This window comes from Leucopleurus acutus (genome assembly GCF_964270905.1).
Source record: "Leucopleurus acutus genome assembly, chromosome: 11".
Lineage (NCBI taxonomy): Eukaryota > Metazoa > Chordata > Mammalia > Artiodactyla > Delphinidae > Leucopleurus > Leucopleurus acutus.
Genome location: NC_139152.1, coordinates 7,053,771 through 7,075,128, shown reverse-complemented (window position 1 = coordinate 7,075,128; position 21,358 = coordinate 7,053,771). Strand labels below are relative to the sequence as shown.

At 50.8% G+C, this 21,358-nt stretch overlaps 1 protein-coding gene across 4 annotated transcripts; it reads left to right on the top strand.

Annotated features, from left to right (window-relative positions):
• Positions 1–120: 120 nt before the first annotated feature.
• On the top strand, positions 121–19,826 carry ZNF384 (zinc finger protein 384). 4 transcript variants are annotated; one of them, XM_082849330.1, is made up of 11 exons: positions 420–532; positions 1,449–1,508; positions 7,870–7,940; positions 8,229–8,466; positions 8,953–9,286; positions 10,130–10,222; positions 13,730–13,954; positions 14,656–14,838; positions 16,317–16,395; positions 17,158–17,316; positions 17,886–19,826. In XM_082849330.1, the coding sequence occupies exons 3-11, from the start codon at positions 7,875–7,877 to the stop codon at positions 18,255–18,257; spliced, it is 1,749 nt and encodes a 582-aa protein (XP_082705456.1). In that variant the 5' UTR covers positions 420–532; positions 1,449–1,508; positions 7,870–7,874; the 3' UTR covers positions 18,258–19,826. The 4 variants fall into 4 exon arrangements, with proteins under 4 accessions (XP_082705453.1, XP_082705455.1, XP_082705456.1 ...); XM_082849327.1 differs by lacking the exons at positions 420–532; positions 10,130–10,222; positions 14,656–14,838 and adding exons at positions 121–266; positions 8,703–8,750; XM_082849328.1 differs by lacking the exons at positions 10,130–10,222; positions 14,656–14,838 and adding an exon at positions 8,703–8,750.
• Positions 19,827–21,358: the final 1,532 nt, after the last annotated feature.

Sequence of the window (21,358 nt, the reverse complement as noted above, 5' to 3'; positions counted from 1 at the left end):
TCCGCCCTGAGTATGCTGGAGCGCTAACCGCGCCGGATGTGCTCTAGCTGCTCCCGGAAGTGACTCGACCTTTGCATTTTCACCCCCCCTTTCCCCATTGCCGCCCCCCCAACATTGCTATTTCCCTCCCTCCCCCCTTTTCGTTTCCGGCGCTCCCGCCTTCTCTCAGCCGCGGCTCAACTCCGAGCCAGTGGGGGGAGGGAGGGAGGGAGGGGGCGTGGAGGAATCGGGGTTCTCGGGAGCACGAGCTGCGGCACCACTTCCGGGTGAGTGTTAGGGGAGGGAGGGAGGGAGGGGGCCACCCACTGCCTAGCGCCCCCGCCCTGCGGGTGTCTCGCGCACGATCCGTGCGTGTGAGTGTGTGGGTCTGCCTCGCGCCTAAAGTGCGTGCCCGCGCGCTCGCCTGGCGCTATCCCCCTCCCCTCGCCCCCTCCGGGTCCTCCCACCGCACTCTGCTCCCTCCTTCCCAGCAAACGCCGCCCCTCCCGCTCTCTGGCTCCGGCTCTGGCGCCGCCGCAGCCGTTGCCGCCGGGTGAGTCTCGCGCCGCTGCAGCCGGCGCGCGCCGAGCTCTCTGCTCCTTCCCCCTCCCCTTTTCCTTGGGGGGGGGCGGGGAGGGGGGGTCCACGATGGGACTGTACGTGTGTCCGTCCCGGAACCGGAAGTGGTTGTGGAGGAGCGGGCGATGGGGAGGAATGGGGGGGTTTAGGGGGCGGGTGTCTGTCTGGTGGGTGGCAGAGTTCAGCTCCCCGGAGAGGAAGGAGGGGCGTCCCAAAGAAGGGTCTTAGAGGAAGGGGTGGTGGGCGACCTCAGGAGAAGGCGCCCAGGGGCTGTCTCAGGGCAGCGAAGGTGTTTGGGGGACAGCCGGGGTCTCCAGTAGCTAGACCACTGTGCTGAGGGAGGTACTTCTTGACGCAGGGCCTTGGGTAGGCAGGGGCGAAGTCCTCGCGGCGGGGGGGGGGGGGGCGGCCAGAGGAAGTGCCTGGGCCTGAACTGGCACTGTGCCTGACACAAGGGCTTGTGCATCCCCCCCCCCCCCCCCCCCCGGGTCCTCAGCTTTGCCTTCTGAGCCAATCCTTGGAGGCAGGGACGCTTCTCTTCTTCCAGCTCTTCTGTTCTCTAACCGTCCCCACACACCCCCGCCCCCGCCTCCGGTTACCTGCGGCCCCGGGAGACCAAGAAGAACCAGTGTCTGAGCCCAGGGGTGGACCCCACGCACTGGTGGTAGAGTTCGTCTTAGTTGCTGGGAATTGGATGTATTTCCCTTGTATCCACATAGCGGGTGGCCCTGCACTGCTGTCGTTCTGTCCTTGCATCTTTGGATGGTTAGTCGGGGGTCCGCCTGCTTTCTGGACTGAGTGCTGATGGTCAAAGAATTCCTGAGGTTCTCCACAGTTCTCCGGTGGCTGCACCCTTACCGGCCCCTGTAACCCAGACAATTTGTTTACAGAAAGTTCAGGAGCCCTGGAAAGGACAAGGAATAAGACGACAGGAGGAAGAGAGAGAGAGGGTAAGACAATTTGGGGTTAATGGCTTTTCCAGTTTTGGGGGGCGAAGGGGTCATAATCAAATGGCTCTTTTGCGGACAGCGTGACAGAATTGTTCAAGTAATAGCAATTGTAATACTGGTGTTTGCTGTAGGAGAAAAATCAGCCTCTTCGTATTATCTTTTGAGGATACCCAGGAAGTTTTGTGCGAAAGTTGGCACTGTACCCCATCACCTTCCATGCCCACCAGTCCTCAACAAGAATGAGTTGTGAGATGCTCAAGTGAACTCACTAAGCAGTGTTGCACTGTGTCCAAAGGAGAAATTTATTCTGCTTTGGAGATAAATGGGCCCTAGTTGCCATTGTAGCCTTTGTGGCATAGCTAATGGAATGGCTTTCTCGTGTTTGGAACAAGCAGAACTGAGTTTAGAGTGGAGTTTGTATCCTTAACGTTGCATCAGTGTTTGGAGTGGACCTGGTGAGTGATTAGAATCCGTGGTGTGATGTTATTTGAATTTGACGTGGCAGGGTGAAGTTTGGGGGAAAAAAACTGATTCGTGGGTAGTTTGAAATAAAATGGATAAAACTGTATGGAGTAGACTCCAGAAGTAGCTCTGGAAGAATTCAGAATATGAGGTTTGATGGTGATTGAGTTTTAGGTTGCCTGAGAATGACAATATATCAACCCAAGAGAGTTTGAGTTCAGAGCTTATAATCTTAGAGGTGTCTTCTGAGAACCAATTCCAGGCTGGTTTATAAAATTTATTCCCCATAGGTTTCTGAGCCGAGTTGGTGATTAAATATTAGGTGCATATTCCCTCTTCTCCAGACTTTTTTTTTTTTTTTGGTTTGTTTTTTCTTTCCTGCCTCACAATGCGCAGGTCCGTCAGTTAATAGTGGAACGGGCAGGACAAGGGGAACCACTATGGCGTTCTCTCTGCAGGGTGCAGGTACAGTGGTCTAGTGGTGCCCGGGGTAGGAGGTGCTGGCTCAGATTGCCAGCTTTGTGGTGGTAGTGGTCCTGTTGGTCTCTTTGGGCATGGTGTGATGGTTTTTCCCAATAGAATTGGGATAAACCTGTTCTCAGTTATTTTGTACTTGGGAGAGTTCACAGTAGGAAGTCCCCAGATCCTATTGGGGTGGACCTTCTCGAATGCCCTTAGGACCTGAGAAAAAGATTTGTTTCCTAACTGAGGAGAAATGGTCCTGTGTGTTTCCTCACTTCAAGTCCTTAGCTAATATTGCAACCTTTCTGCAGTTGTGCATTTTGGAACAGTTTTTTTCAATAGAGTGTCCGAGATCCATGTGTCAAGTTCTTTCCTTTTTTCTTTTTCTTAATAATTTTTTTAGTTTTGACTGCGTTGGGTCTTCGTTGCTGCGCGCAGGCTTTCTCTAGTTGCGGCGAACGGGGGCTACTCTTCGTTGCAGTGTGTGGGCTTCTCACTGCGGTGGCTTCTCTTGTCGCGGAGCACGGGCTCTAGGCGCGTGGGCTTCAGTAGTTGTGGCTCGAGGGCTCTAGAGCGCAGGCTCAGTAGTTGTGGCTCGCGGGCTTAGTTGCTCCGCGGCATGTGGGATCTTCCCAGAGCAGGGCTCGAACCCGTGTCCCCTGCATTGGCAGGTGGATTCTTAACCACTGCGCCACCAGGGAAGCCCCTCCAGCTCTTTCTGTAGTTGAATTTGAGTTGGTTGTTCTTTGCATCTCTTTTTCTTGTTAGTGCTTCTAGTTGGTGATTAGTAAGCTGCGGGCTATAGATCTGATACTTTTGGGTAGTTCCTTTATAATTATGTGGTCTCTATGTAATTTCTGCTAATTGTCACGAATAGTCCTCATCACATGGAAGTGTTTCTCTAACTCTCCTCAGGAGTACTTTGAGCATTTTATTCTTTTTCTTCTGTGTGTTGTCTCCATCTCAATTCCATGTGCCTTATGAATTTTTTAGGGGTTTGATACTCTTCCATCCTCTACCCAAGTAGAAATTTAGGAGAGTCGTAAATTACTCAGAGTCATTTACTGATGTAGGGCCTAAACCTAGATTCTGGAAGCTTTGATTCCTCGGTCCGTCCTCTGGCTACTAAATTGGGTTGGTGTATTTCATGATTTCCTAAAGGTTGGTTGTGTGAGAGAATGTTATTTTCTTGAGAAAAGAAAACCATGCTTTATTTTGGGGGGAAAAAATGTAAAAATTGTAAGTACCAGGAAAGAAGTGGTGGTCTTCAGTACTTCTACGAAAACTGCAATGCTGGAGGCAGTGATGTCTTTATCCCTGGATGGCTGATAGCACTGGGGAAGGATGAACAGATGGACAGAGCTCTGGTGCAAGAGTTCAAGTCCTCCTATGTGTTTCATGGACATAACTTAATATTGTCTTTTTTCTTCACCTTCTCAGTCTTCCAAGATTTCTTTTGAGATTGGAAAAGGAGTATGTAGTTCCTGAACCTCTTGAAAGGAAAATGCTGTCCAACTTAATTATAGTAAACGTCCCTTCTTATTGGAGAACAGCAGAGGCATGGTGCGGTAGTAAAGTTGGAATTAGAACCCAGATTTTCAATCTGCCAACATCATCTTTCCACCTACCGTGTTCTTCCTTCTCTCCTGAGCTTTGGGGCTATAATAGAAGCCTGCCTCTTCCTTCCCAGTCTAGGGTGAACCCCTTCTGGTTTGTTTTTAATGTGTTGGCATAATCATCAAAACTGATGCTCCGTGGGGAGTTCCCTGGTGGCCTAGTGGTTAGGATTCGGTGTTGTCACTACCATGGTCTGGGTTCTACCCCTGGTCGAGGAACTGACATCCCGCAAGATATGCGGCGTGGCCAAAATATAAAACAAACAAAAGAAAACTGGCACTCTGTGTAGAGGTGAAGTTTCCCTGTAATATCATTGCTTTCTTCGGGTTTTAAGAATGTTCGTATGTGCGTACCTGGATGTCAGGATGGTTTGGTGGGTGTTCCTCCATGCGTAATAGAGAGTTGAAAGGAGAAGTGGTAAGACAACAGTTGGCAGGTATTTGAGCGAGCTGGTGCCAGGGCACCCTGTGACACAACCCCAGGGGGCGCCATTTACATCACGTTCTGGCATCAGGACAGTGTTGACCCTTTCTCCGGTGTCATCCTGCAGGCGGCTATTGCTTCCAGTTGGGCAAGCAGGGCTCCCCGTGCATCCCCTTTTGGGCTGATGTATTTATCAGGAGCCACAGACACGTTTATCATTTCGTCCTGGGAGCGGCTGTGGTTCTGATCTTCAGCTTTGTTCTTTTAGGAACCAAAGCAGAGTGAGAGACGGTATCCAGGGAGGTGGAGGGGCCTTTCCTTCTATGTACCCCTTCTGGACAGTCTGGCCTTTTAATTCAGACCCCATCATTCTAAAATCAGTTATCTTGGTGGCCAGGTGAGGTTTCACTGGATGTGGACAGAGAATATCATCTTTCACTGCATTTTGCTGTCATTGAAAACTTCGTTTTTGGTGTTTGCTTTTTTTTTTTTTTTGGCAGCCATGCTGTGGCTTGTGGGATATTAGTTCCCTGACCAGGGATTGAACCTGGGCCCTTGGCAGTGAAAGTGTGGAATCCTAACCACCGGACCACCAAGGAATTCCCTGAAAACTTCATTGTTGAAAGCATTTATTGAGAACTACCTGAAAAGTATATAGTCCATTTCTGGAAATAGTCTAAATTTCGATTTGTGAATCAAGCCCCAGCATCAGAGAGCATGTACTTGAGTTGGTCTCTTGTAGGACCCTTTTCTAGCTTGCTCTTTGGTCCTGGGTTCAGATCCCTGTTCTGCTGTTTACTGTTTGCCTCCAGTTTCCTCATTTGAAGAATGGGTAACACAATATTATAAATCAACTATATTTCAGTAAAATGTTTTTATAAAGAGAAAGAAAAAAGAAAAATAGGGATTGCACTCTCCTGCTTCATAGAATTGTTGTGGGATTAAATGGTGCGACGCTTGTAAAGTGCTCAGAACAGTACCTTGAACACAGTGGGCTCTTAATAGATGCTAATGGTGGTGGTGATACTGTCCTCCAAGTCACTTCGTGCCCCTCTGTAACAACCTACAGGCCATGTTTGACTCAGAAACTGCTTCCCCTGAGCCCCTGGCAGGACACTAAGAATGGATGTAGTTTGGGCATGGGGAGGAGCCTTGTTCGCCAGAATCCTGAGGACAGCCTTATTTTCAGGCTCTCAGTTCCTCCCTCCTAAATTTTCACATCCGTAATGCATTTACTTCCTTGTCTCTTTAGGGGGATATTATGATTAGATCCTCCTTTCCTTTACTCTCCAGCCTGATTCTCTACTGCCTTTCCACCACAGCCGCCACCCTTGTCGATTTCATGCATCTCAGCTAGAAGGTTAGAGGGATGGGGCTGTGGGTCCCAGTCGGAACCCTTGGCTTGGCTTTCAGTGTCCGTATGCGAAGTCTGCTGCCACTCGGTTCACCAAGTGTGGCATTGCCTACTGGGTGATGGGTCCTGTCTTAGAACCTGGGGGCAGTTCAGGATGTGGCCCCTGCCTCCCCCAAAGCTGGGCAAGATCGGGTCCCCTTACACTGTGATCTCACTGTTTCTCAACGTCCATTGCCTCCGGAGGGCCTGAGGCTCGAGGCCCTTTATAAAGTTGGCAGGGAGCTAGGTGGCACCCGTGTGGAGAGTGTCTGGTTTTACTGTGTTTATAACTTGGGAAGCAGGATTGGTCTGTGCCTGACCCTCAGGGCATTTAAAGTTGCATCTCATTTGTATGAAGCTGTGGTAGCCACAGATTTGCTACTCTACTTTGCTACTTTTGGGGAAAAATAGGCTGAAATTCAGTTCTGCTTCCCTTTATAGGTTTTATGAAAATTCAGAGTGTTGTTCAGTAGAGCAAAAAATGTGATGAGGCTTCTGGAGAAGGACCAGGAACACCGTTACATTTAGAGTGAGATCTTTTGCTTCACCTCCTTTGCTGAAGAACTTTCCTGGTTTCCTTAGTCACTGCTTGAGACCCAGTTTCTCTGCCCATCTCTTAGAATCCCTGGTGTCCGCCTCCAGCGTGTCCTCAGTGGGACCATGTGTGTGACCAGGCTACAAGTCACAGCGTCCTGTGGTCCTTCTGTCCCTCCCGGAGCTTGGCCGCTCTCGGCCTGAAGCAGCACCGCGGTGTTAATGTTTATTCCCTCCCTTCCCCTTCCCACCCGTGTCCTCCTCCCGCTTCCCCTGCCTCTGCCAGCCTGGATCTCTCCTGGTCCAGGCTTTTGGGAAGCTACTCTGGACCAATAGCCTGCAATTAAGCCTTGTTAGGAGAAGCGATCAGAGTATGAAAATGAGTGGTGGGATGCCTGCGTTCCGGACCCATCGGTGACTTGCAACATGATTCTGAGGGATTCCTTTTCTTGCTCCTTATTCTTCCCTCCCCAGGTTTTAAGCTTACTTGTCATCCGTGTACAGAGGAGAACTTGAACTCTTAGAGGTATAGTGTTTGAGAACTACAGAGGAGTCTGGTAATGTGTGTGTGTTCTGACCCACCATTGTCCCTGTTCTAAATCCCTTTAGGTGGAGATCTGGGGTGCTGGTGCTGGAAACAGTCCCCCCTTATTTTTGGCCGTGCCATGTGGCTTGCAGGATCTTAGTCCTCCGACCAGGGATCGAACCCAAGGCCTCGGCAGTGAAAGCGCAGAGTCCTAACCACTGGACCGCCAGGAAATTCCCTAGAACCCCTTTTAAAACTGGTAACTCCTAGGTTCTTACTGGTCAGTCCAGTGTGTGTGGTACCCAGTGCAGCATCACAGATGTTCTCAGACCTTGGTGGGATCCATGGGGCGTGGTCCCCAGATATCATCTGGTACCCCAAAGACCTTGATTCTGATTCTCGCCAATTTCATTCTTTAATTCTCTTGGACATTTTGTATTCTGGCCTAGAACCTTTTCAGGCTACAGGGAACTATAGACATGTCAGTTGGACCCCTTGAAATTGTTTATTTCAAGAAAGATGGATTTGAGGGGTGAAAGGAGAGGAACAATGACAGGTACCCTGGCTGTTTTCAGGCCGATCGGTAACCTGCTTTGTGTGGACCTTGGTTCCGAGCCTTCCTCTCTCAGGACTTCAATTTCTCTTTTTGTCAGCCAAAGAAAGAAATACCACTTCTGTTTATTTGGGGTACAGGAAACATTGTGTGGGTAAATGAGATGTGTGTAAGTTCTTTCACCAGCATCTGAACTGGGATAGCCTCTGTTGGATGGGGATGTAGTGGTGAGTGGCTCTGACCAGAGGGACTAATATGCTAGATCCTGAGGCCTTGACTCCTCGCTCCCAGCCCTGGGGGAAGAGACCCGGAGCTCCTCAGCGCCCCTTCGCCCTTGCTCAGCTGCTTCAGATGATTCCTGAGTGTGATGTGGTCTCGTTTCCTTCTTCAGGTAGAATGGAAGAATCTCACTTCAATTCTAACCCGTACTTCTGGCCTTCCATCCCCACGGTCTCAGGACAGGTACGTGGTGTTTGGTTTTTTGCTTCTTCTCCACTGGGTACTTTTTTCAGCTCTGAGTAGCAAGTCCTGTTACCGTGGACACTGAAGCAAGATAAATCCCATGCTGTTTCGCCAGGCCCCCCATCGTTGAGAATTACACAGCGTTTCTGTTCAGCTTCTCTCTGGAAGCACAGATATTAACCACCCGCCTTTTGATCCCCACAGAGGATAGACAGTGTGAGGTGCCGAGGGAGCAGACAGACTCGGGACTCTCCCTCAGAGGCCACTGTCCCATTCCTTTTCTTTCAGATTGAGAACACGATGTTCATCAACAAGATGAAGGACCAGCTCTTGCCAGAGAAGGGCTGTGGGCTGGCTCCACCCCACTACCCCACCTTGCTGACAGTGCCTGCCTCGGTGTCCCTGCCCTCGGGCATCAGCATGGACACAGAGTCCAAGTCAGACCAGCTGACCCCACATAGCCAGGCATCCGTTACCCAGAATATCACGGTGGTCCCTGTGCCGTCGACAGGACTGATGACCGCTGGTGAGCACCCTCTGCTCTTCTCCAATCTGAGGTGTTGATCCTCCACGATCAGTACCCCAGGCTGGAGGGCGCCAAGGACATGGGGAGTGGGATATGTGTTTGATTACTCAATCAGATTTTTATTAAGTGCCTACTGTGTGCCTAGCAATGCGCTAGGCATTGTGGGCGATACAAAGAAGTAGAAGATGCGGTCCCTGCCTTTGAGGAGGTGACATTCTTTCCTTCTCTGAATCAAGGAGTCTCCTGTTCTCAGAGGTGGAGAAGAGAAGGGAGTCAATCAAGGGGTAAATCTCACCGTTACTGGGGGCGGGGTGGGGACAGGGGTTAGGAGACCATTGTCTTTCTACAGGGTTTGGGGTTTCCTGTATACTCTGGGCGGGGGGGCGGTGGTGAGGGGTTAAATAGACCATGATCTGGGGAAAATGACGTAGGACTAGGATCCGGACTGGGCAACATGACACCATCTCCTTTTTCTCACAATCCTAGGTCCCGGCTTGGTTATCACATCCCCCTCAGGCTCCCTCGTGACCACAGCCTCGTCTGCTCAGACCTTCCCCATTTCGGCTCCCATGATTGTCTCAGCTCTTCCCCCTGGCTCACAAGCCCTGCAGGTGGTCCCTGACCTCTCCAAGAAGGTAGCATCGACCCTAACAGAGGAAGGAGGCGGCGGCGGTGGCGGCGGCGGCACTGTGGCCGCTAAGCCCCCCCGGGGCCGAAAGAAGAAGCGGATGCTGGAATCGGGGCTTCCCGAGATGAACGACCCTTACGTCCTCTCCCCTGAGGATGACGATGACCATCAGAAAGACGGCAAGACCTACAGGTGAGGATCAGAGCCGGGCAGGGTGGGGTGCAGCTCTCTCAGCTTCCCTGCCCCCATCGGGCTCCGCGCTCCGGCAGCTTCCGCCTCGGATCCACGTGCATGTCAAGTGTTCTGTTGAGGGTTAGGACGGTGGAGCTTCTGGCCCTTCTCTGGCTCCTCTTCCCCAGGATGCAGACCCATTTCACCCCTTCCTTCTTTGAGGTCTTCAGCATTGACTTATTTTGGGGTGACGTAATGGAATTTCTTTCTTGTAATGAGGCTTTAGACTGGGTTTGAGACTCTTGTCTCCAGCTCCTTTTTGGTTTCTACATTTTCCATTCCTATTTTTTCAAGAAACATTTCTGGTAAGCCCCTAACCTTAACCAGTGTGCTATCCACCGGTTCTTGGGCCGTATTTGAGCGTTGAGCCTGCCTGACCCTGCATGGTTGGGATGATGGGAGGGGTCTGTATAAAAAGGTGGAACGAATAGGATACCTCCCCTTCCCCCTGTGGAATATACGCTTGTGAGATGGCTGTTTTCTCACTTTCTCATTCATGGAAGTTCTTTTGATCCTCTACTTCCTTTAAGTCGTCCATTGCCAAAAACCATTATAAGCATATTTGCATGTGGTACTATACAAAAATAAGTACATATCTAAACTCCCTGCCCTTTGAAAGGTGGAAATCTTTTAATCCCCTTGAGAACCGTCAAGGGCCCTAGTGGGTTTGGGGAGTCTGGTCCCAGTGTACAGAGTGGAATAGCCACCGTCACAGCTTTGACACAGACAGGGGTAGATGTGCATGGCTGGGAGACTGGGTCTGTCCTTAGCGTACCGAGATGGGCAATGTTGTTCCCATTTTAGGAGCGAAGGGAACTGCGGCACAGGAAATGGACAGAGCCTTGGGCTCATGGATTCAGTTCCCGGCTCCACCACGAACTTGCTGTGTGACCCTGGGCAAGTCCTTTTCCCCTCTCTGGGCCTCAGTTTCCTCATCTGTAAAATGGGGAGAATTCTGTTTATGCCTCCCAGCTCTTGGGAGTTATATATCAAATGAGATTTGAAATGTTGGGAACTTCGAAAGAGATGAGAAATAGTCATCATGTAGCATTTACTTTTATGTGTTGTACACTTCTACCATGGAGAGTTCAGAGCGTTTAAATCCATCTTTGTAAGTCAAAATGAGGGGAGTGTTGCTATGCAGAAAGTATTGAGCACTGCAGAATTCCAGCTCGTAATCTGAAAGTTCACTGCAGCTTTATTATTACAGGTGTACCCCACTTACACAGTAAAAGTGTTCCTGAGCAATGTTTACATCATATTATAAAGGTACTTGACAAGTTTGGTTCATTTAAAGGTATCATACATTCCATAAAATGAAAATCCCTTTTAAATTTATTTTGTAGAAATTTGGATTTTTATGTGTTCGCTTAAAGTGAGGTCATGGTGACTTGGAGCTACACCTGAACAAGACCGGTTGTTGCAGGAATGGTGGGGGGGCTCCCTGACACTCTGTAGGGCCCTTCCCGTGGATCAGCGTCATCTGGTTCTGCCAAGGTTTCTCTCTCTTTGTCTTCCGGACCCACATTAAAGCTATTTCTGGACTTGCCACACTGTGCATGTGCAAAGAAATGTGAATGTACAATTGGAGGGCAGCCCTGATAGGATTTTCCACACACTACCTCCAGGTGACTAAAGAGAACTCTGAATTTAAGGGGGATTGATTATGTTATAGGTAAATGCAATTTCTTCAGAAACTCAGAACTCTGAGGTCCCAAAGGAATCTTTTTAATCACGAGGAGTCCCCGTTTCGATACAGGTGTGGGTCAACCACATCCATTCCTGTGGTCTGTGGCATTTGACTGGGTATTAGGGGAACTGGGTTCTTTTTCTCTGGGCAAGTCAACTTATTTCTAGTAAAATTTGAAGACCAGTCATGGCCCTCATCTATCCTGTGGAAATGTTTTGAGGGAAAATCAGAGTATCTGAAAGTGTTTTTGAACATCTTAGGGGAAAAAGCGTTGATAATTCACTTCAAAGCGGTTACTGTAACCAAGGCCATTGCCTTGCAGGCCTCCAAGGGAGCACCCTTGTGGTGTCGGGTGTGAATGGTGCCCCCTGGAGCTGTGCGCCCAGCGACACGGCCACTGCCCACTGCCACAGCTCTCCTAATCGGGTTTCTTTCCCAGCACCTGACATCTTGCATTAGGCTTGTACTTATTTGGCTTCTCTGTAGTTTTAGTGTTTAAACATTTCTGGCAGATGATAGGATGGTCCAGCTTCCCCCTGGATACCTCTAGTGTGAGGAGTCTTAAGGTTAGGTGAGAATGAGTCACTGTTCGCCCTTTGGCAAATTGCTTTACCTTTCTGAGCCTTTGTGCTCCTTTCTGTAGAACAGGGATAGTACTTGCCAGGTTGTTTTAAGGAGCGGAAACAATGTGTTTAAAGGACCTAATTGGAGCCCGGCAGTGTCAGGCACAACAACAGGTGGCACTTATTACTACCGTTATTACTGTGTTATTGTTATGTTATCCTTATTATACTCATACCTCTGGAGACAGCTCATGTTGTTGCCAGTCCATTATTGGTGAGTTTAAGTTTTGCAGATTCTTCCCTCGTTGAAAACTTTGAGGAAGAGGGTGATTTTCTCTTCTATAACTAATCTCAGGTTAAGGGGTGCAGTTATGTGTTCAGCATTCACAGGCAAACTAATGAGGTTTTGCTTGAGCTAAAATCATTCCACCTGTCTGAGAAATCTTAGCGGAGGGAAGCTGTTTTGTAACTCTAGTGCAGTTCCTCTCCAAGTGACACTGTGTCTAGTTTTCTAACCTCAGTTTTAGTGAGGTATATAGTAGCATGAGCTCATTCAGCACTGGTGCTGCTGACCTTAATGCGGTTTTATTGTTAGCAAATGCTTGGCTTACCATTGACTCTCCTGGGTGTTTGCTGGCCCTTTGGGGGGCAGTTATTTATCTCTCCATTTTACAGACCAGAAAATTGAGGTCTAGATTGATGAGCAAGCCTGTAACTGAACCCTGAGTAGAGCCCTGGTGTCCAGACTTCTGTTGGCTGTGTCCTTTGGACCCTGCTAACTATAAACAGAACCTCCCACCCTCCCACACAATGGTTGGGCATCCCAGACAACAGCCAGGGGTTGGTAAACAGGTAATCGGATTTCTTTCAGAATTATCAAGTGACTAGAGAACTAGAAATTGGCCTCAATGATTGGATTTTTAATGGAAGCATTAATACAGGAACCATACCCCCAAGTAACAGTGGTCTCTTCTTCTCTGAGGAGCTCAGAGTTCTTTTTAGTCTGCATCTCAGTTATTCTCTGAATATTCTCTTGGGATCAGGAAAAAAGCAGAAGTCACCCTTCACCATCCTAAGCCCCTCCTAGAGAGAGACGTTGGGGGGGGACCCAGAGAAGAGGGACTTGCCCCAGTGGCCTGGCTTCAGCCCACATTGTGTGCTGGTGAGTTGTTTGAGTGATAGGGTTCCAGCTCACATATAGATAGCTTTCGCCCAGTAAAGTCTGAATAATTGTGACTTATCTTGCCCACAGGCCTCCTTATTTCATATTGTTGGGCAGTATAAGAGCAGGAAGAAGGATTACCAGCTCAGATGATGCATGAAAGTGTATTCAGATGATACTGTTGTCAACCCGAAGTGCTGGCATTGAGCTAGGAAAGAGGAAAGGTTTAGCGGGGAGGCTCGGTATTTTGCCAGTCTTTTTTTTCTCCTTCATATTTGAGGGATACAGCCCACTCCAGCAGTTACCTTGGCTCGTTGCAGAAGTAATTCTCACTTGATTGCCAGGGGGCCGGGGGGAGTCGGTGGAACATCAGATCCAGAGCGGAGGCCGGACATGTGGTTTGGGAAAGCCCCCTCCAAATAACCCTGGTAATTCTTACCTCATCCCTCTAGAAATCACTGGCAGAAAGGAGAAAATCTGAGAGAAGACAGTTATCTGAGGAGACAGGAGAAAAGTCCTCTGAGGAATCTAGTCAGTTTGTCCTCATTGTCACCTCAGGAGCTTGAGGATTACCTGAGGGATGTACTTTCTCCACGGGAGACTGGGGAAAGGGGTTCTTTAGAAGTCTGAAGTCAAGTTACAGGCAGAAGAAAGACAGAGGCTAGGTGATACTCCTGGTTCGGTGAAGGCCGTGTCCGCCCAGGGCCTGTAATAAGAGTTTCCTGTCTTACCTGGTTGAATTCTTGTTTATGTACACACTTAGGGAGTCCAGGCATTTCAGCAAACACTTATTAAATACTTGTGTTGGGCTGTATTAGAAGGGCAGACTGTAAAGGTAGATAAAATAGAGCTCCTCCTCTCGAGGGCCTCGCGTTGTCACTGGAATAGAAGAGAGATCAGATAGGTTGGCATCTTTGGAAGTGGAGGGGCGGGTTCAGCAACGCCCTCACGGTGGGCAGGGTGCTAACCGCTGCCCTCCCTTGGCCCAGGTGCCGGATGTGCTCCCTGACGTTCTACTCGAAGTCGGAGATGCAGATCCACTCCAAGTCACACACCGAGACCAAGCCCCACAAGTGCCCACACTGCTCCAAGACGTTCGCCAACAGCTCCTACCTGGCCCAGCACATCCGTATCCACTCGGGGGCCAAGCCCTACAGTTGTAACTTCTGTGAGAAGTCCTTCCGCCAGCTCTCTCACCTCCAGCAGCACACCCGGTAAGGCTGCTTTCAGTCTCCCCCCGACTCCCTGCCGTGGACCCCTAACCCCGAGGCCACGTGGCCCACGCCTCCTCTCTTCTCCACATGTTTTCTTTTGTCCCTTGCAACTCTGCCCTTTGGGAGCCTCGATTCTCTCCCACTGCTGTCTGTGAAAACTAAACTGCGTATCCCTGCAGCTTGGGGGTGGTGCCTGGAACATTGTGCTCTCCGGTCCCAAGGTCTGCAACGATTTATGTGGCTTCTCTCTGTGTCTGTGTTCGGAAATCTTCTGCAGAGCAGGCCCTGCTTTTACTATATGCGTCAGTTCAGAGCCAAGGTGTGCATTCAACCTCAGGTCCATGGGGGACAGGCGGTGTTGGTCTTTGTTCAAATTACTGTTTGGAAGCAGGGTGTCTGTGGTGAGTGTGTAACCTTGGCACAAAGCAGAGGGCTGACGAGACCGAAATCTTTAAGGTTACAGGAGCCAGGGGTGCAGCTCTTCATCATCTCACTGCCATTCTAGCCACCGACTTAAGATGAGCAGCAACCTAGATGTGGGTGTCCTCTTCACGAGCCTCTCCAGGCCGGCGCGGGTTTGTGGGGGAGGGAGGAAGGGGTGCTCTCATCCGTCAAGAAACATCATTTCACCCAGCGGAGAGCTGAGCCCGTGGTGTCGAACCGCTCCCTCCTCCCCCCTTCCCTCCTCTCCTCTCCGGCAGGATCCACTCCAAGATGCACACGGAGACCATCAAGCCCCACAAGTGCCCGCACTGCTCCAAGACCTTCGCCAACACCTCCTACCTGGCCCAGCACCTCCGTATCCACTCGGGGGCCAAGCCCTACAACTGTTCCTACTGCCAGAAGGCCTTCCGCCAGCTCTCCCACCTCCAGCAGCACACACGGTAAGGGAGAGTGGCGGGCTGCTGCCCCCGCCCCGCTGGCATGCCCTCCCCACCCCCGCCCCGGACACACACAACAACCCGCATGCGGGGGGCGGGGGAGAGACCCGGCTGGAGGAGAGAGCTGGCCGGAGGAGAGCACAGCTGGCATCTGGGAGGAAGACCAAGCAAGACTGGAGACGCAAGTGGACGCTCAGAGAGCCTTTCTGGGGCAGAAGCAGCGCCGAGGAGACACAGTGACTGTGGGACATTCCCTGATCCGAGGGAGGAGGAAACTCACTGGGAGCAGAGCCGACGTTTCCTTCCCTCATTTCCCTCCCTGGAGACACCTGTGCACACATCCTGCAAGATTCTCGATGTCAAAGCAGGGCCATTTGGTCGGAGAAGACCATCCCTCTAGCCCTTAGGGCACCGATTATGAACGGGAGGAGGTATAATCAGACTTCAGCTGGGTACCAACTCAGCGACACCTACAGCACCAAGCAAGGCTCCGAGGGATGCCAGGGGTACAGGAGACAACAAAGCGCAGCGTAAATGTTCACAGAGAACCGGCAAGTGAGACGAAAATGCTCCTACTCCGTAAGGATGCGTACTTTGTCCCGTGAATCTGGAGTGGCTCGGAGGCGAGCCTGCCTCCTGGAAGAGCTGATGGTCTCCTTCAGTGGGATCTCAAGTTGAGCTGGAGTCCAGACTCCTGCTGGCTACAGGTCTCCTCTCCCGGCTGCTTCTGGAGGTGGTGATCCCTCTTAAAGTGGTCCGACAGCTTGCTTCTCGAAGAGGAGGAATCGGGCTTTCCTCACAAGGAGATGTGTCCTGCGAGGTTTTCAGGATTTCATACCCGGGATCTCGAAAAGCACCTGGTCACAGAGATGGTTCTGAAGTCCCTGCCAAGGAGCAGGGTTCTGCCAACCTTCAAGTCCTTGGCTCGTCTCAGCAGAGGGCCCTATAGTGTTTGGAAAGAGGTCAGATCAGTACTAAACTAGGCATTTCCTGCCGTTAGGGGCTGAGCTGGGAAAAGCCCCAAGGAGCTTCCACCAGCATCGATGTTGCTGCCGCCCTTCACAGTTCGCATAACTCTGTGCTTTTCTTTGACCCCAGAACTTGCTCTGGGATTGGTGTTAAGGCTGAAGGGGTAGTTTCTGGCTGTATGTTGGAGGCCAAGGGAGAAGTGTTATGTGTTTCTTTTTTCTCGCCGTGTGTTTATCTCACGTTTCTGAACTCTCGTGAGGGCCGGTGACTGTAGGAGCTGCCTTGGCTGCCAGATCGTGGCATCCCCGCGCCTTGGCCACCCAGCCCCCGGCCCTCCGCCAGCAGAGAGGAGCCCAGCTTGAGTGGAGTGGTGCGGGCAGCAAGCAGCAGTCGGGCCCGCTGGCGTCTCCTGGAGACCCACCCTGTGCTCCCAGAGGAGGCCTGTTAAGGCGCTGGTCCCTGAGCGGCCTTGCTGATGTCCTTCCCCTTTCTTCTTCTCTCGTCCCGTGCAGAATCCACACCGGGGATAGGCCGTACAAATGTGCACACCCGGGCTGCGAGAAAGCCTTCACACAGCTCTCCAACCTGCAGGTAGGTGCTCCACCTTCCACACGAGGACTTGAGTCTAAGACTTGGGGTCACAGTGCCGTTTGACTAGTACAGTGGTTCTCAAACTTTTTCAGGCCGCTTTACGTTCTTAACAGTCACTGGGGAGCCCAAAGAGCTTTCGTTGATGTGGGTGACACCTAATTACGTAGACATTATGAAACTGAAAAACTGTTTAGTAATTTGTTTAAAAATAACAAAACCCATTGTACATTAACATAAATAACATATCTCTTAATCTCCCTCCCCGCAGAAAGTTTGGTGAGAAGAACGGCATTGCTTTATGTTTATGCACGTTTCTCTAATGTCTGGTTTACTAGAAGATGGAGAGATTCTCTTACCTGCTGCGTTCAGTCTTTACGATATTACACGTTGTGTAATCTCTGTATAGTCATGAAAGAATGAGAGTGAAAAGGCAAATGGTGTCTTATTATTATTTTGAAAATAGTTTTGACCTTGCGGGCCCCCTGAAAAGGTCTTGGTGTTCCCTGGCAGTCCCCATGCCTCCCTTTGAGAACCACTGGACTAGTGGGACCAGGTGTAGCCGTCATTCTGACTTTAAGGATCCTGCAGGATGCTGCTTCCCTTAGCTGGTAGCGTCTGAAGTTTCATTTGAAGCAATTTCTGCTGCCTTCAGATGTAAGAGAACCCAGGAGGCCTGGCACCCAGCCCAGGGCTTTCCATTAAGGTCAAGGAGGCAGGAGGGCAGAGTGGTGCAGCCGTCCTGATTTCTCCTTGTTTTCTCAGTCCCACAGGCGGCAGCACAACAAAGATAAACCCTTCAAGTGCCACAACTGTCACCGGGCGTACACGGACGCGACCTCGCTGGAGGTGCACCTGTCCACGCACACAGTGAAGCATGCCAAGGTGTACACCTGCACCATCTGCAGCCGGGCGTACACGTCGGTGAGCACTCGGAGCCCCCCTCCCCGCCCCCGCAAGCGGCTTCACCCCGCCTTTCCGATAAAGAGCTGCCGCAGTGAATACACCCCATCCGTCCCTTGCTCCACCTTGCCGGGATCAGTAAAGAGAACAGAAATTGAACAGACGTAGAGCTGAGGAATTTGGGGGATGCCTGGTCCCTTAAGCCTATAGCGATTGCTCAGCAGTGAGTCTTCATTTTACTTAGACACAGGACAAAAGAAAGCGTCTTGAAATTGTGAGAGACGAGAGATTTCAGTTAGATGTTTTCCATTAGACTCCAGAAAAAGGTGGTCAGGTTGTTCCATTCAGAGATCTCTGAGAAAGTGACAGCTTTCCCCGTGCCAGCTGAATGCCCACGGTTACCCTAAAGGTCCCCCCCCACCTTGTCCACCCGGTGCGAGCACTGAAAGTGGCTCATGGGGAGAACCCGCGTGGCTCCAGAGCACCTCTGTATAAGTGTCGTTCTGTTCAAGGTAACAGCCCGGGGTGCTGGTTACAGGGAGCTTCCTTCCTTCTCTTTCTTCCCTCAACCCCTCTTCCATCCCCCTCAGGAGACGTACCTGATGAAGCACATGCGCAAACACAACCCTCCTGATCTCCAGCAGCAGGTGCAGGCGGCGGCGGCGGCGGCGGCAGTGGCCCAGGCCCAGGCCCAGGCCCAGGCTCAAGCGCAGGCCCAAGCGCAGGCCCAGGCCCAGGCCTCCCAGGCTTCGCAGCAGCCACAGCAGCAGCCGCCACAGCCTCCGCACTTCCAGTCCCCGGGGGCGGCCCCCCAGGGCGGGGGTGGCGGGGACAGCAACCCCAATCCCCCGCCCCAGTGCTCCTTCGACCTGACCCCCTATAAGACGGCAGAGCACCACAAGGACATCTGCCTCACCGTCACCACCAGCACCATCCAGGTAGAGCACCTGGCCAGCTCGTAGAGACCTGTGCTGCCGCCCCCGGGGAGAGGGGAAGAGGCTCTGGTCCCTTCTTTCTCCAGCTCCTCTTGGTGGGAAAAGTCCTCTTCTTCCTTGACAGGCCACGGCTCCATCTCCTTGGGCCTCAGGCATGGCCTTCTCTCACAGGATACCATCCTTATTGTCTCAGCTCCTCTTCCGAAGGAACGTCAGCCCTCCTGAATGGCAGAGGAGTACTGAGCTGGTCGCGTAATCCAGCAGCCTCCCGCCTAAGCGTAGCTTTTAACATTGGGGGTTGGTGCTCAGGGGAGGGGTTTGCTATGACCTCATAGAGACTTTTCCAGCGTGGGCACTTACTCTCTCCTCACCCTCGTAATCCTCCAAGCTCGGGCTGACAGAGGACTAGAGGCTGGCACTCCCAGACGGCACAGAGGAGGGAGCCCTAAATGCAAGCAGCCTCCTGTTCTGTTCTTGCCTGCGAAAGAACAGAGGTTCCTCCCGTGCCCCTGTCCCTGGGAGCCGTTTTCTTCCCCTCATGATCTCACTTCACTTCCTACCTGATGCTGGAGGGAGGTCTGGGGCGGGTCAGACCCCCTTTATTTGTAAAGGGGCAAGGGCCGAGATGTGGTCCCCAAGGGGCCGGAGATCCCCAAAATGGCCGACGTTGGCTTAGAAGTGTGGGTTATGGTTTTCCTTGGAGCCTCTCCCCTTCTCTGCCAGCCGAGGCCCTGTGCTCAGTCTCCCCGTCCCCAACCTAAGGAGCTGCGGGTTCTTTATGAAACCCCACGATAAAGGGGCTGCAGAGAAGGGAGAGTTCGGGGCAGATGCAAGGACTGGACTTAGCTCCCTAGGTGCCGCGGTCAGTTGCCGGACACGGATTTATATATAAATATATATATATAAATATATATATACCCACTCATCACGGCCATCTTTGTTGTAACCATTTCTGTGTTTATAAATGCATTATCTCTGAGAATTTTCATATTTGATGTTTATTTTTGTCCCTTTTGTTTTTCTCCACCCTGTCTTCTGGCCAATGGCATTTTTATTTCCTTTCGTCTTTTTTTTTTTTTTTTAAATCATGGCAGATTTCAGAGAAAAGAGAAAATGGAAAAAAAAATCAGGAAACCAGTTGTTATAAAGTAATTTAAAATGAGGAAAAAAAGAAAAACTTATGTACAAAACCAAGGGGTGTTTTTAGAACCTTGTATAGAAATAAATTCGTGTAAAAGGATCAGAGGCAGTGGAGCTACTGATGTGAGTATAAGCGTGGGAAACAGCTATTTGGGGAGACGTTCAAGGCCAGTACTAAGGATTTACAGTAGAGTGTGCGAACGGTAAGAACGAATGCTGTGTGATGGGGCCGTGTGTGTATCCCTAGCCATAGAAGGGCACAACTTTGAAATCTCTGAAGTGAAATCTTGGTTTATGAGGGTTCCTACATAACAAATCCTGCTGTGAGGACTGTGTCGCCTAAGGTGTAAGAGCAGGGTTCAGTCGTGTGTTAACAAGATACCTCGAAGCTCTCCCTATCCAGGAAATGGAAGCACGGCCTCCTGGAAGGACCTGCACTGCTGCCAGAGCATCTGTGGGCTCAGTGCTAATTCCAGCTGGCATATCCTGTGGCACCTAAAACCAGAGGTTTCCAGTGGTGGAACCCATAACCGGGATTGAAGAATGAAACAGGACAGTTGTAGTGCTGAGGGGCAGAGTGTGGGCGGGAAACCTGGACTTCCGCCCTGGCTCTCCCATCAACCAGTGTCGGCCGCAAGGCTTCTTCAGCTGTTAAATGAAGGGATTGGGCTAGATCACCTCCAAGATTCCTTTCTGAAAATTAAAAATCTTTTAAGCACTGAAAAAGTTGTGACAAAGCTCCCACGTCTGACAACATGGCCATCCTGTGTGGGACTGCCGGGCAGCCACGCTCATTAGCTGGTGGCGTGTGGATAGGCAATGAAACAACACCTCTTAGCTTTAGGGCTCGGGCTGTTGTGTGGGCATCCAAGATAGTCTCAGTCCGTGGTGTGACACTAACGACTGTATCACATATGACCAAACGTGCAGTGTGTGTTTCCTGCATATTTACTACGTTTCCCCCGGTTCTCACCAACTGTTGAACTGACATTGAGAGCCCTACGTTCATCACAGGTATTATAACCAGCATCTCTTTTGAAGAGTACCCTCACACTTCAACAGCAACAACCCTATGAAGTAAGCAGGATACCAGGCATTTTGCTAGACACGGAAATAGGCACGGAGATTAGATAATCCAAGGGTCTGCCGCTTGCAATTAGAGGGACGTCTTCTAGATTCTATTGCTCTATCTACCACCTGCTCAGTAGTAAACCTGGGGTTTCACCTTGCCCTTTTTTACATATTTGAGCTAAATTATGTGGCTGAAATGTTTCATTGAAAATCTGCCATGTGGGCGTTCCCTGGTGGCCCAGTGGTTAGGATCTTGGGCTCTCACAGCCGCCACCCGGCTTCACTCCCTGGTCGGGAACGACCCGCAAGCCGCGGCACAGTCCAAAAAACAAAAAAAAAAAGCCAAACCAAAAGCTGCCATGTGACATTAATACTTATTAAGAACGTGTGATTTGGGGTGACAAAGATCTCCAAAACTGTCTTCCTAACACTCTCCGGCTCTGGGCGTTGAGTTCTGCGTCCCTGGTGTGGTGGCGGCCTGTCGTGCACTTGGTGGCTTTCCATCCGGACGAGGAGCGTAGCTGTCGCTGTGATGTCGCGGACCAGGGTGATGGTCGGCATCCAACTGGCCCCGTTGTGACAGCTCCGTGCCCCAATCCTTTCAGAATTATGGTGCCAGTTAACATCGTACCCAAACTCGAATAAAAAGGGAGACAAACAGGAGGGCAAGGCCAGCAGCACTCTGTCACTTTACAAGCGAGAACGTCCTCAAGTGACAGGAACCCTGACAAAAGGTGTGGAGAGCCGCAGCTTTATTGTGTGAGTAGTTCTTTGTATTTATAAGTAGAGTTTATAAATAATCAACTGTTTCCACGTTAAAACATAATCCTGGGGAGTTGGTGTTCGCGCGAGTGAACAGAAACGGGGAGGATTTAAACCTCGCATCGCCAGGCGCCTCCTCAACTTCCTAAGAAACT